Source organism: Symphalangus syndactylus, chromosome 11 (assembly GCF_028878055.3).
Source record: "Symphalangus syndactylus isolate Jambi chromosome 11, NHGRI_mSymSyn1-v2.1_pri, whole genome shotgun sequence".
Lineage (NCBI taxonomy): Eukaryota > Metazoa > Chordata > Mammalia > Primates > Hylobatidae > Symphalangus > Symphalangus syndactylus.
Window position 1 is genome coordinate 115,377,229 of NC_072433.2, and position 13,032 is coordinate 115,390,260.

At 35.2% G+C, this 13,032-nt stretch overlaps 1 protein-coding gene across 1 annotated transcript in view; it reads right to left on the bottom strand.

Annotated features, from left to right (window-relative positions):
- FBN2 (fibrillin 2) overlaps positions 1-13,032 on the bottom strand; it is a 281,077-nt gene that overhangs the window by 102,029 nt on the left and 166,016 nt on the right. Inside the window, exons 16-19 of the mRNA XM_055299218.2 lie at positions 9,300-9,452; positions 6,580-6,633; positions 4,847-4,972; positions 1,960-2,085 (exon numbers count right to left, since the gene is read on the bottom strand). Coding sequence (XP_055155193.1) covers positions 1,960-2,085; positions 4,847-4,972; positions 6,580-6,633; positions 9,300-9,452 — 459 coding nt within the window. The remainder of the gene's footprint in view (positions 1-1,959; positions 2,086-4,846; positions 4,973-6,579; positions 6,634-9,299; positions 9,453-13,032) is intronic.

Genomic DNA, 13,032 nt, shown 5'->3' on the forward strand with positions numbered 1-13,032 from the left:
AATCAGCTAATGTTACACTATTAAACACCACCAGCTCCTACTCTTAACTGTTCATGTAAGCAGGTGAGTCTCTGATTTTAACTTCTTTGGCATTTCAACTCTCAGAATCTTTGTACTCTATCTTACTTGTCTATAAATAATCATTGATAATTCAGTGTACATAGCAAATAGAACCAGACACTATCCATTTAGTTCCGCATGATGTGTCTCTCACGATAGCATCAGAAAGTATTTTCCTAGACAGAGAAACCAGTTCTAAAAATCATCAGTTTCCTAGTTAAATCAAGATGATGTCCTACCCTGCTCTTGCTTTCTAAGTTTCCTGAGATTTAACGGAAGCTTATCCTCCAACAGACAATAGACAAAACTGAAAAAAGACTATGGGAAGGAAGTGTAGAAAATCAGGAAAAACAAAAACCTTTGAAATCCCTTCTTCCATCTGTCCAAGGAAATCACGGAGGAAATATGGCTAGGATACTTTTTCATAAAGTACGTTTCTCAGAGCATTTCTGAAGAATTGGTGTTAGAGATGGGAGCAGGATCTAGAAAACAGAGACTCTGTAGTTGAATGCATTTGAGAAGCCAGAGCTGGCTTAAAAAGAGGGCTCTCATAACCTACTGAAAGATATTTCAAACTCTTAAGTGTGTCCCCTTCTCACCTACGGAGAAGATAAATCTTCAAGTACTTTCAGTGGGAATGGAATGAGCACTCCTCTTTGAGGAGTTCCTGCAAAGATGTTGGACAATAGGGGAAACTGTCACCAGAAGTAAGTTTAGAAAAAGGGGATTTTATGCTGAAGTTTTCTTTTTTTTTCTGTAGGCTAATTATTGTTTTTTAGTGGCCCCTCCGATTCAATTCAAAGTTAGCACTGCACTTTGTAATTGCATTTCATTGACTTCAGCAGAGTCATTCATGTTTTGGCATCTTGTTCTATAGTCCTAACTGGTTTCTCTTCACAAGAATGCTTTGAAGTTAAACAGTAAGATGAAGAGAGAATGTTACATCTTTTTGCATAATATTACTGCTGCGGTTTTCTTGGCTGTGGCATCACAAAAAAAACAAATACTTTATCAGATTAAAAAAAAAGGGCTATTCCACAATCATCAAAGAAGAAATCTTTTCTTAAAAGTTACTATTCCAAAGTAGTAATTGGATTTGAGAATGTTATGGGACCCTTCTGTAGGCCCACACAGTGAGATTTAAACAGGAACAATGACTAGTATTCATACCACAGATTATTCTGAAATATACAGTACTTTGATCAAGATACAAAAACATAATTCAGTGTACTCACTGCTTAGCCAGTATCTCACTGAAAATGAGGACTTCTCTAACCATTTAACTCATTTAAGTAACTTCCACTGCAAAAATACGTGATTAGAAGAAAACAAAGAAGCTTTTAAACACTAGTTATGGTCTATAAACCCGAATGACAACTTTTAAATTATCAAATGGAAAGGACAATTCTCTTAGACTAAAAACATATTAAAGTTATCATTTTTACTTAGTTCTCAAATACTTTGTGGGCCAACCTCTTGGGTATATCAATCATTTCATAAATAAAATGCCTAAGAGTTAACTTTTCCATTACAATTCAGGTTACTACATTAATGGATCATAGTGGTTCTGAAAAGAGGAAAACACAGTAAACAAATATTTGACATTCTATTTCAGCAAGTAAAACAATATGGCTCCTTCCAGTTGGTTTCTTTTTTATCTGCTTTAAAATGTTTGTTCCAAATGTGTGTTGATATTTTGTCTGAGTGGAATAAAACTGACGGTGTTTGTAAACTCTATCAGGTCCTTACTATTTCGAAAACTGGCAGATTAGCTAAACGAGATTATAAAATAAAATATTCAAACGATATTCTTTTCACTAAGCTTCATCACTGTAATTGATGTTTATACAACTCCAGGTACTCACTATTCACAAACAAGGCAATGAAGACAGCTCTTACCTTCACAGGTCTCTGTCTCAGTCCTGAACACATACCCTGGTGGGCAAGTACAGCTGTAACTTCCTGGCGTGTTTCGGCACAATCCGTTATCACAAAGCAGTCTGTTTACTAAACATTCATCAATGTCTGAAAGCAACGATTGGAAGGTAGGAGATACACATATTTAAGCATGAATTACAGTGGGCAGCAATGTTTAATTTTGTTATTTGTTTTATTTCCCTCTTTCTTCTCTGTGACAGTCTCTGTATCACAGCGCACTCTTCATCCTAAGCAAAATACATTTAGTTTTATTCAAATGGGATATTCTTATACTAGTGGCTAATTTTAAGATGCTTTTAGATCCCTGGAAAGTATGCACTAGCTTGGAAAGGCACATCTCTACTTCACTTGCTTTTAGTCCTGTAACGATATTATGTTAGATATATTTTTAAAGCATTCATAAAAGACACCAAAAGGTTAAATTCATTTGCCTGTATACTTGCTTATGTATAATAAAAGTAACAGAAGGCATTTTTTATGATTAAAATTTTTAAAAAGAATGCCTTATGTCTTCATGTCCCAGATAGTTAAAAAATGCATTAAACAGCAGTTAAAATATATTCATTAATCTTTTCCCATTATGTTTTTATCTCAGAAAGTTATTAATGAAAATGATGTATTTTGCATACTCTTTTAGCAGTCCAGAACAGCCTAGAGAATATCATCTAAAACTCCAGTTTAAGAAGCTCACAATGAGTTTTTTGTTTGTTTTTGAGACAGGATCTCACTCGTTGCCCCGGTTGTAGTGCAGTGGTGCGATCACAGCTCACTGAAGCTTTGAACTTCTTGGCTCAAGCAATCCTCCTGCCACAGCCTTCCAGAAGTAGCTAAGACTACAGGCATGTGCCACCATGCCTGGCCAACTTAAAACAATTTTTTTTAGAGATGGGATCTCACTATGTTGCCCAGGCTGTTCTGGAACTTCTGAACTCAGGTGATTCTCGCACCTTGGTCTCCCAAAGTGCTGGGATTATAGGCATAAGCTACCGCACCTGGCCTCACATTTTAATCTTCATATTCTTCCATTTTTGCAAGTGTAGTTAGTGACAAAAAGAAACACTGTAGTTTACAGTGAAGAGCTCTTTCACTTAAAGTTACATTTCTAGTCTTGCAAACAACAATTTTCCCTTATTAAATAATATACTGATACTGTGGAGATTTTGAAAACAGATCAGAAAAACATCTGTAATTCCATCATCACTGATAATATTCTTTTGTGTATTATCTGATCCTTTCCCTTCTTGATCTTGTTTTGGCTCCAACTCTGAATCTTGATACTTTAAAAATTAACATTATATTTTAAGGACTAGACTACCATAGCTTTTCCCATAATAGTGTAATATGTGTACAAACTGTGACTGCATCACAATTTTTCTTTCTCTCTTTCTTTCTCCACTCCCCTTCCCTCCCTTCCCGTCCTTTTCTCTTTTCTTTTCTTTTTTCTTTTTTCTGAGATGGAGTCTCGGTCTGTCACCCCGGCTGGAGTGCAGTGGCACGATCTCCGCTCACTGCAGCCTCTGCATCCCGGGTTCCAGCGATTCTCCTGCTTCAGCCTCCTTGGTGCTCGGATTACAGGCATGTGTCACCATGCCCGGCTAATTTTTGTATTTTTTAGTAGAGGGGGGTTTCACCATGTTGGCCAGGCTGGTCTCAAACTCCTAACCTCAGGTGATCCGCCCACCTTAGCCTCCCAAAGTACTAGGATTACAGGAGTGAGCCACTGCGCCCAGCTTGCATCACAATTTTTTAACCCATTTTTCTAAGCTATGGATTGAATTGTGTCCCTTAAAAAAGATATGTTGAAATCTTAAAACCCAGTATCTCAGAATGTGACTTTATTTGGAAATAGGATTTTTATAGAAGCAATCAGGTTATAATGAGGTTGTTAGGGTAGCTTGTGATTCAACATGACTGGTGTCCATGTAAAAAGGGGAAATCGGACTTCACTTGTGGAGAATAAAAACTAGCATGGTTTGCATATTGTTAGAAATGTTCAATAATCTTTGCCTGGTACTCTTCCCTGTAGTTATCAAAATCTATTATATCACATAATATATATATAGCTTTTACATCCATCTGTATGTATGTCTTCAACTCCAAATCAAACGAATATGTTCAATAGTAAAAGCCACTACCAGAAACACAGAAAAATCTGTTCCTTTTCTAATCATAATCATTAACACTTGGTTGTAAAAGCCATCAGTGGTTAGTTGTAAAACTATCATGCACAATGATGGATTGAATAAAATTTATTTTATAAAAGTTAACTCAAGTGCTTTATGGGAAAATCTTGCACTAATAGAAAACAAGAAAAGACTGTCAAAGCTTTTCATCCTCCTCCTCTTGCTTTTGTTAAACATAAATTACATACTGGAGTTTTTTCAATCATTCTCTTATAATTAAAGAAGGAAATACCTTTGTCTTAGTTGTCATGTTTAGATACATTGTGGCAACTGGTTGTTTCTTTATGAAGTTAAAATTCTCTCAACCTGTAACACTTTATTTTCTTGACTTACTTTTATCCATACTGACCTGTTAATTTTTGAAGTCAAATTCTTTGTAAAAAATTACAGGATTAAGGTATATATGCAGGAAAACAATAGGCGAATAATTGAGGATGTTAATTTGGGAAAAGAATATTTTAAAAACAAATTGGTACCACCAAGAAGTCTGTTACTGTGTAACAAAATTTGTTTGATTCTGATATTTTCCTAACAATGTGTAATATGAAGAAAACAAGAAAAACTGTACAATTTTTAGTTTTAGTCATTTGTGTTTTTACTTCTAATATAATCCATGGGATTAAACTATATGAAATGTTCTTGCATAAATATAACAAATAACTTACCAATACAGTTTCTTCCAGAGGCATCTGGTTCATAGCCACTGTTGCAATTACAACGGTAACTACCACGTAAGTTTTCACAAATCCCATTGGCACATATATCAGGATCCAAAGCACACTCATTGATATCTGCATTAAATATTGAAAGTTTAGTGCTCCTACACATGTTATTGTTTGTTGATAAATGCAGGTCTAACAAAGACCATTCAACATATGAAGTGTTTAACTCCGCAAACTCACAATTTGCCTGCCTTTCAGAAAGGAAAAGGAACTGAAAACAAGGAGTAAGAAAATAAAACTGAGAGATATAGGACACTTCACTGGTAAATCAAAAGAAAAATGAAAGAAGCTGGCAGAAATTCAAAGAGTTAAATCACGAAATATGCCAGCATTTATGACAAAATTAATAAAGACAATTTATAGGCTGTTGGCTCCAAATCCAAAGGAAAACTCGAGTTGATGGATCTAATTAAAAGACAGAGATTTATTAGGGTGGCCCACATAATTTTATGGTCCCCAAAGGTACAGGATATTTCTATTTTATTACACTTTTGTGGTCAAGTTAGTAATATTTAATAAGTGTTTCTCATTGCTGATATGTGAAATTAATGGAGAGGACACTTTAAACATGGATGCTTCAGAACATGACGTTTTATAACAAGCCATGAACATGACTACTATTACTATATCACTGAGGGGCAGTGGAACTTGTGCACTGATGTGCTTGTATGAATGATCAAGTAGTTTCCAATAGAGGCTGGCTCTGCTGGAGAGGCTGTACTGACAGGGAATATAATGAAAGAGTAAGCCCAAAGTCAAATTTTGGTCACTATGCTCAAATTTTGATGCTATTGTTTTCAATAATTTGGGAGACCTTAAATACTTTGGAAATGTCTTTCATTTTATACTTGGGAAAAATATCCTTGTAAAAGTTTACTTTTTACTCTGGTTTGGATATTTATTATAGAGATTCGACATTACTGCCTACCATCTATAATTTGACTAAAGCCTTCTCAAACACAAGGGTAGAAGAATATATATAAATATATATGCACAACCATAAACACATTCATATATATAGTGAAGATTAATAACGCCCCAGTTTTATTTATGTATAAATGAATCTATATGTATACTAAAATATAAAAAAAATTTGAAAATTATAAACACATATGTACTTAAATGTTCAAGATTCTATATTGGAATTTTGTTAACCATAATACAAAATCGAAAGCAAAAAAAATTTTAGTGAATCTTACTTCTTTACTTGGAGAGAAACGTTTTATTATTCTTAGGTATAAATAGTCTTAACAAATTATTTCAGCCAGTATATCCCAAAGTTGATCCATATCAAATATCTCTTTAATACTGTTTATTTTTCTAACCCTATCTGCACCATTACTTAATATTTTATCATAAAATTGACTCATTCTTTTTTTTTTAACTTAAATGTCACATTATTCTTTTCTTAAGCAATGATTGCATGAAATCAGGAGAGTAGTTTGTCAGTGACATTTTTAACAAAGCATATTTAACAGATAAATATTTATCCAAGATGAAAATGTGTATCTACATATCACTTAATATCATCTAGCTTATAACCACTGCTCTAGGAGATAATTTTATTATTTTATAATATTACATTTTCATATTAAATATAATCATATTAATATTATAATTATAAAGCTATACGATTATGTCATATGATTATTATGAAGTTGAGATTAACTAGTTACCTCTTCCATCCACAGTGATACCTACTCCACTACTACAAAGGCCGTGGAATTCAGCTGTATGACAAAAAGAAATAGAAGAGTTAAAAACTTAACTATACCTATTCCATACACAAGTCATTTCATAACTTCAAAACTACCATTAGGAAGAATTATTTGTGCATTAGTTTTTAAGGTGAAAAAAATCACCATTTTCTAGCAAACAAATATTATAAAATTCTGAACTCATAAATAGGCATAAAAGAGTAAATAAAAATCACTTGTAATCATCATCCTGAATATTATTAATATATATAAATGTTACTAATATTTTCTACATAAGGAAATTTTAAGAAAAATATAAATGGTCCTACAGAGCTTGATATTTAACTTTTTTTTCCTCACTTAATAACAGCCAAAATGTAGGTTATAGTACTTACTAAATGCCTGGTATTGTTCTACATTTTACATCTAACAATTTAGTTAATCTTCCCAATACCACAAACTAAATACTATTGTATTTTCTTTTTTACAACTGAGAAAAAGGGGAAAACAGAGAAGTGCAGTTAACTTGACCAAGGTCACAGAGGTTGTAAGTGGAGAAGCCGACTTGGCTCCTGGGTACTCTATCACAGGCATGTCATGTCAATGTCCCATTTAATAGGCCATTTAATATTGTTTTCTCAGTTACGTAGACGTATCACATTTATTCAATCAATCTCTTACTGATGAAATTAGGTTTGTCCAACTTTTAGCAACTATCATAAATAATATGAAGTTTAATTATATCACTAGGATAGTCTCTTACAAGTAAAACTCTCAAAGTTTATGTCTCTTTTAAGGTTTTAGATAGTTCTTCCCTTCCTAAAACGCCTCTAAATTATCCCTCCATCAGCAGTATAAGACAGTATTCATTTTTTTAATACCCTCATTATCACTGGGAAGAATCAATCATCTATACCAATCTGCTAAACAAAGGTGGCACCTTATTTTATTTTTAATTTTATGGAGAGTGGGCATCTTTTTACATGGTATTCTTCCATTTGCATTTCTACTTTCTGAAATCCTGTTTATGTACACTGCTCTTTTTTCTATAGAGGATTTCAACTTTCCTTATTGATTAATGTAAATTCCATAAAGATTAAGAAATGATACATAAAAATATTTTTCCAGATTGCTTGTGTATTTTACTATTTAGACCTGCTTTGAAAGTCTTTTACCATTACAAAATAAAAAAGAATTTATATTCTATATGAAAATTATGTTTTAATGTTCAATGTAGGGACCTAACTTCATATTTTTTTCTGAAAGTTATCAACAATAATTATTATTTAATCTTTTTCCTTGCTGCTCCAAAATGCTTTGTTACATCCTAATTCCTATTCATATTCAGGTTTCTAGATTCATTTTATTAGTTCACTTGGCTTTTTGTCTAGTCTTATACCAATTTTTGAACTTATTTGATGATATGCATAATTCAGTTTGGTACATTTTAGAACTAGGTTCTCCTCATTCTTTTTCTTTTTTTTTTTTTAAAAAGTCACACTCAGTAATTCTTCTGGATGCTTCAAATCATTATTTCCACGTTTGAAGACTCCATTTAGGATTTTTAAGGGAATTACAAGACATTTCCTTTACAGGAATGCTTTCCTGTATCCTCCACATGGAAAGTTCTTACTCATTTTTTTCAAGACCAAACTAAACGTCCCCTTCTGTGAGGTCTTTACCAGCTTCCCTGGGCTACACATTGCCCCTTCCTCTGTGCTCTCTCCATACTTGAACCTTTTAAGGCACTAATCACACTAAATTGTAATTTATACATCTGCTTGCCTGTATTCTCAACTGCTCTTAACTTTAAGGAAAAACACAGATTGTGTTTATGTTAGAATCCCTACTATACTTACATATATTCAACATATATTCAATATAGGTTTAGTTAAAGTATGAATAGACAAGAGTCAATGTTATTGACCTAAGAGTTTGGAACTATTGCCTGAGACTGTGACTTGAGACCACTTGGTGTCAAGATATATATATATATATAGAGAGAGAGATCTTTATATATATATATAATCAAATTGAGTTCTCGTTGTGTTTATAACCTTGAAAGTGGTAAGTAAATTTTATGCTATTTGTCTTCACCATCACAGCATAGATCAAGGAAACTGAGGCTATCATGTTCATGTAAAAAAAACCCTCTTATAATAATCATAACTGTATAAGAAAATAGATTTTTGTTTGTTTTTTAAAGAGTCAGCATCTCGCTCTGTTACCCAGGCTGGAGTGTAGTGGCACAGTGATGGCTCACTGCAGCCTCGAACCCTTGGGCTCAAGTGATCCCCCGCACCTCAGCCTCCCTAACAGCTGGGACTACAGGGGTATGCCACCACATCCAGATAAGTAACATTTTTTTTCTTTTTTTGCCAAGACAGGGTCTCACCCTGGCTTCAAGTGATCCTCCTGCCTGAGCCTCCCAAAGTGCTGGGATTACAGGCGTGAGCTACCACAATCAGCCAGCAAATAGATTTTTGCATTCACTGTGTGTTCTGTTGGCCTAGAAATCATATATAAACACAAGCCAAATCTCCTTATTATATGCCTCACATATCAATACAGGATTGGATTTCTTTTCTTCAGTGAAAATTAATGATGAAACACTTAAGAGCTGATGTTCTCTTTGGCCGAACATCTAAGGTTGCATTTCTTGATTCTTTATCAACTGTGAAAATGGCACATGTGACTACCTGAATTTTTTGCAGGGCATGGCTGGCAGGGTTCTCCAAAACCATAGTCTGGATTGGCACAGCAGCATTCAGACTTGGTCACTGCACCGGGGAAAGGACGCACACACACTCCTTTCTTGATTCCTCCATAGCAAGTACTGCGCATGTGAGTATCTAAAGGAGATACAAAAACAATGACTTGAGGCAGTGATAGAGACAAAGAGATTTTGAAACAGAAGGCTTCTTTTAACCTAAGTGGCCACTAGACTGGAAGCTTTTCAAGGGCGTCTGAGACTTTTATTTCGCATCTTTAGCATCTAATAGTGTTAGGAAATCAACAAATGTTTTCTGAGTGAGGAAAAGAATGGATGCGTATCAGCGACTCTGTTTTCTTTAATAAGTTTTATGAGCTACACAGTATCCATTGTCCGATGTATTCTTACAAACCTTTTATGAAACCTAGGATATTTCCACAGTTATAAAGAATACTTGGAGCTGTAATCACTGGCTATGCTATATTCAAAATGACACTTCTTATTTCAATTTTGGAAGTTCTCATGAACAATGAAGTGCAACCAAGTTAAACTATCTTGAGGTGATACTGGCTTGGGCGTGAGATTCCCTACTCCCACTTTCCGAGTTAGGAGGCCTTTCTTTTCAACCCCCAGGATACTGCTTGTGACTGTTTTAACCTCAGAAACTCAGTAAATCCAGTTATAAAAATAGTGAACTACCATATGTGCTCTTGGCATTGTGCTCATTGCTTTACAGACATTCTCTCATTGAACAGTCAGGTCAACAGCTCTATGGGAGTGGTCATTACGTGCATTTTATAGATGAGGAAGATGAGGTTCACAGCTACCTATGTAGTTTGAAGTCCTTGAATATCCAGTGCCTGAGCTGAGGTTCAGACAAGGTTTATGTAACTTCCAAAATTCTTCCTCTTTCTAGTAAGTAATGCTATACTCCAAAGAAGCATATTCTGCTTCGTTCTCTCACTCTTAATTCTCATAAAATACCCTACAACTTTATAAGACAGTAAATGGTGAACTATAAAAAACTCAGATCATAAAAGGCAGAGAACCCGTACAATTTTTAAGCAGTATACTGACATGGTAATTTCACCAGAGATAACCTCTATTATAAATATCGGTAACTATTCACAATTTGTTGGAAAAAATTTTATCTGCTTGTTATGCAAAATGGTCATCCAATAATTTCTTATGACCTGGGGGCATTTCTGATTAAAACAGTGACTTATGGCTGCATTAAAAATGAGATATGTGTGTGCTTAAATGGAAGGAGGCCATGGGATTCACCAACCCCATCCCTGAGGAGTCAACTCAGAGAAACTCGTGCTGCCTCTGCTGTGGCTGAGTTTCGCAGTATATCCTCTGAGTTACACACAAACACAGATTTGACTTGAAGGCAAATTTGCACAAATATAACATGGTTCATGATTTCCAATATGATTTTTGTGAGTTCTTTGGACATTGCTGATGATCTTGGAAGGCATCTATGAACAGCCAAAGTTATTTCTGCTTTTGGGTTTAGAGCATGTGCCATGCAGAATTTTTAAAAGCAAGCAGATAAAAGGCCTATGGAGCTCACTGGAAGAGTGAGACATGTTATATGGTAGTTTACATTACAGGTGAACTAATCTCTTTAGACTACCCAACACCAGAAGTTTCATGAAAAAGAAAGTAACATAACTTATGCGTGGGTTTTAGGGACATAAACTTCCCAAAGTTCAGATCCCCACAAGATGATCTTACATAAATTACTTAACATCTTCCTTATTCATTAAATAAGGATACAGTTTGTATAGTAAATGAAAGTATATTTGTTAAGCACTAAGCACACTGCCTAGGACACACATGAAATACTTAAAAAAATGGTGACCACATTATTTCCCTCTTCTATTTTTTTTTCTAAGACTAGTAAAGTGCAGCAGTGAGAAGGGAGGAAAAGGAGAACAAGGAGTTCTATCTGTAGCTGATGCTGTGAACAACCAGTTGAGATAACTCACTATTTCCCTACTGACCTTTTCCTGTTCAAAGACCCCAAATTGGCAACCTAGCTCATATTATACTATTCAAATATAACTGAACCACTGTATACAGGATAGGATAAGAGGAACAAGGCCAGTAGCACCATCAGAATATGCTCACATGAATGCTCTGGTGACAGACTGGACCTAAATGCATCTTTTCCATACGTTAGCAGATTTCTGCATGCCTTCTCTCTCTCTCTCTCTTTCTTTCTTTCTTTCTTTTTTCTTTCTTTCTTTTCTTTCTTTCTTCTTTCTTTTTCTCCTTCCTTCCTTCCTTTCCTTCCTTTCCTTCCTTTCTTCCCTCCCTCCCTCCTTCCTTTTTTTTTGAGATGGAGTCCTGCTCTGTTACCCAGGCTGGAGTGCAACGGCGTGGCGTGATCTTGACTCACTACAACCTCTAGCTCCTGGGTTCAAGTGATTCTCCTGTCTCAGCCTCCTGAGTAGCTGGGATTACAGGCATGCACCACCACAATCGGCTAATTTTTTATTTTTAGTAGAGATGGGGTTTAACCATGTTGACCAGGCTGGTCTCAAACTCCTGACTTCAGGTGATCCGCCTGCCTTGGCCTCCCACAGTGTTGGGATTACAGGTGTGAGCCACCATGCCTGCTCCCTTTTCTTTCTTAAAAAATGGAAAGATTTAAAATTTCTTCAGGTAATTAGCAGATTCTACATACCATGGGTAAAATATGTATGTATGCAAAATGCTAACTTTATTTTATTCTTCCTTCTTTAAAATCAACTTTTATTTATAACTTAAAGCAGCAACTCTTAAGACTATGACCTAGATATGATACCACTATTCTAATTTAATAACAATAATATCAGTAGTAGTTAACTTATTGTGCATTTGCTATGTGCTAGACACCATTCAAAGCTTTATTTCTGCAAACAACAAAAGAGGAAAGGAGGAACAGAGAGGTCCTGTATCTTGCTGTCATCTTATAATTTTTTTGTCACTTAAGAATATTCAGTAGTTATCATGTGGCCTGAGTTTTCTTCCTTACTTACTAAGCTGCATCACTGAATAAACTTAAAAATTAATTTTGAATGAATGGGAAAGATAAAGATATGATTGCCTTTTGTTTACAACCTTGCTTGTGAGTTTTATTTCAGTATACTAGTTAAAATCATAGCTTAATTAACTGAAACTAAAACAAAAAACAAAAACACATCTTAATATCTAGAGAAGAAAAATGAACAAACAAAAAAAGGATCTAAAATTAAAATGCTTATCCTAATAGTTTTTCATAACAGTGATTCGTTTATTTTTTCTATTTTTTTTGAGACAGGGTCTCACTCTGTCACCTAGCCTGGAGTGCAGTGGCGCAATCATAGCTCACTGTAACCTCCACCTCCAGGGCTCAGGCAATCCTCCTGCCTCAGCCTCCCAAGTAGCTGGAATTATAGGCACGTAGCACCATGCCTGGCTACTTTTTTATTTTTTGCAGACACAGGATTTCACCATGAAGCCCAGACTGGTTGTGAACTCCTGAGCTCAAGCAATCTGCCCTACTCGGAATCCCAAAGTGCTGGGATTATAGGCACGCACTACCACGCTTGGCTAATTTTTGTACTTTTTGCAGAGATAGGGTTTTACCATGATGCCCAGACTGGTCTTCAACTCCTGGGCTCCAGTGATCCACCCAACATGGAATTCCAAAGTGTTGGGATTACAGGCATGAGCCACTGCGCCAGGCC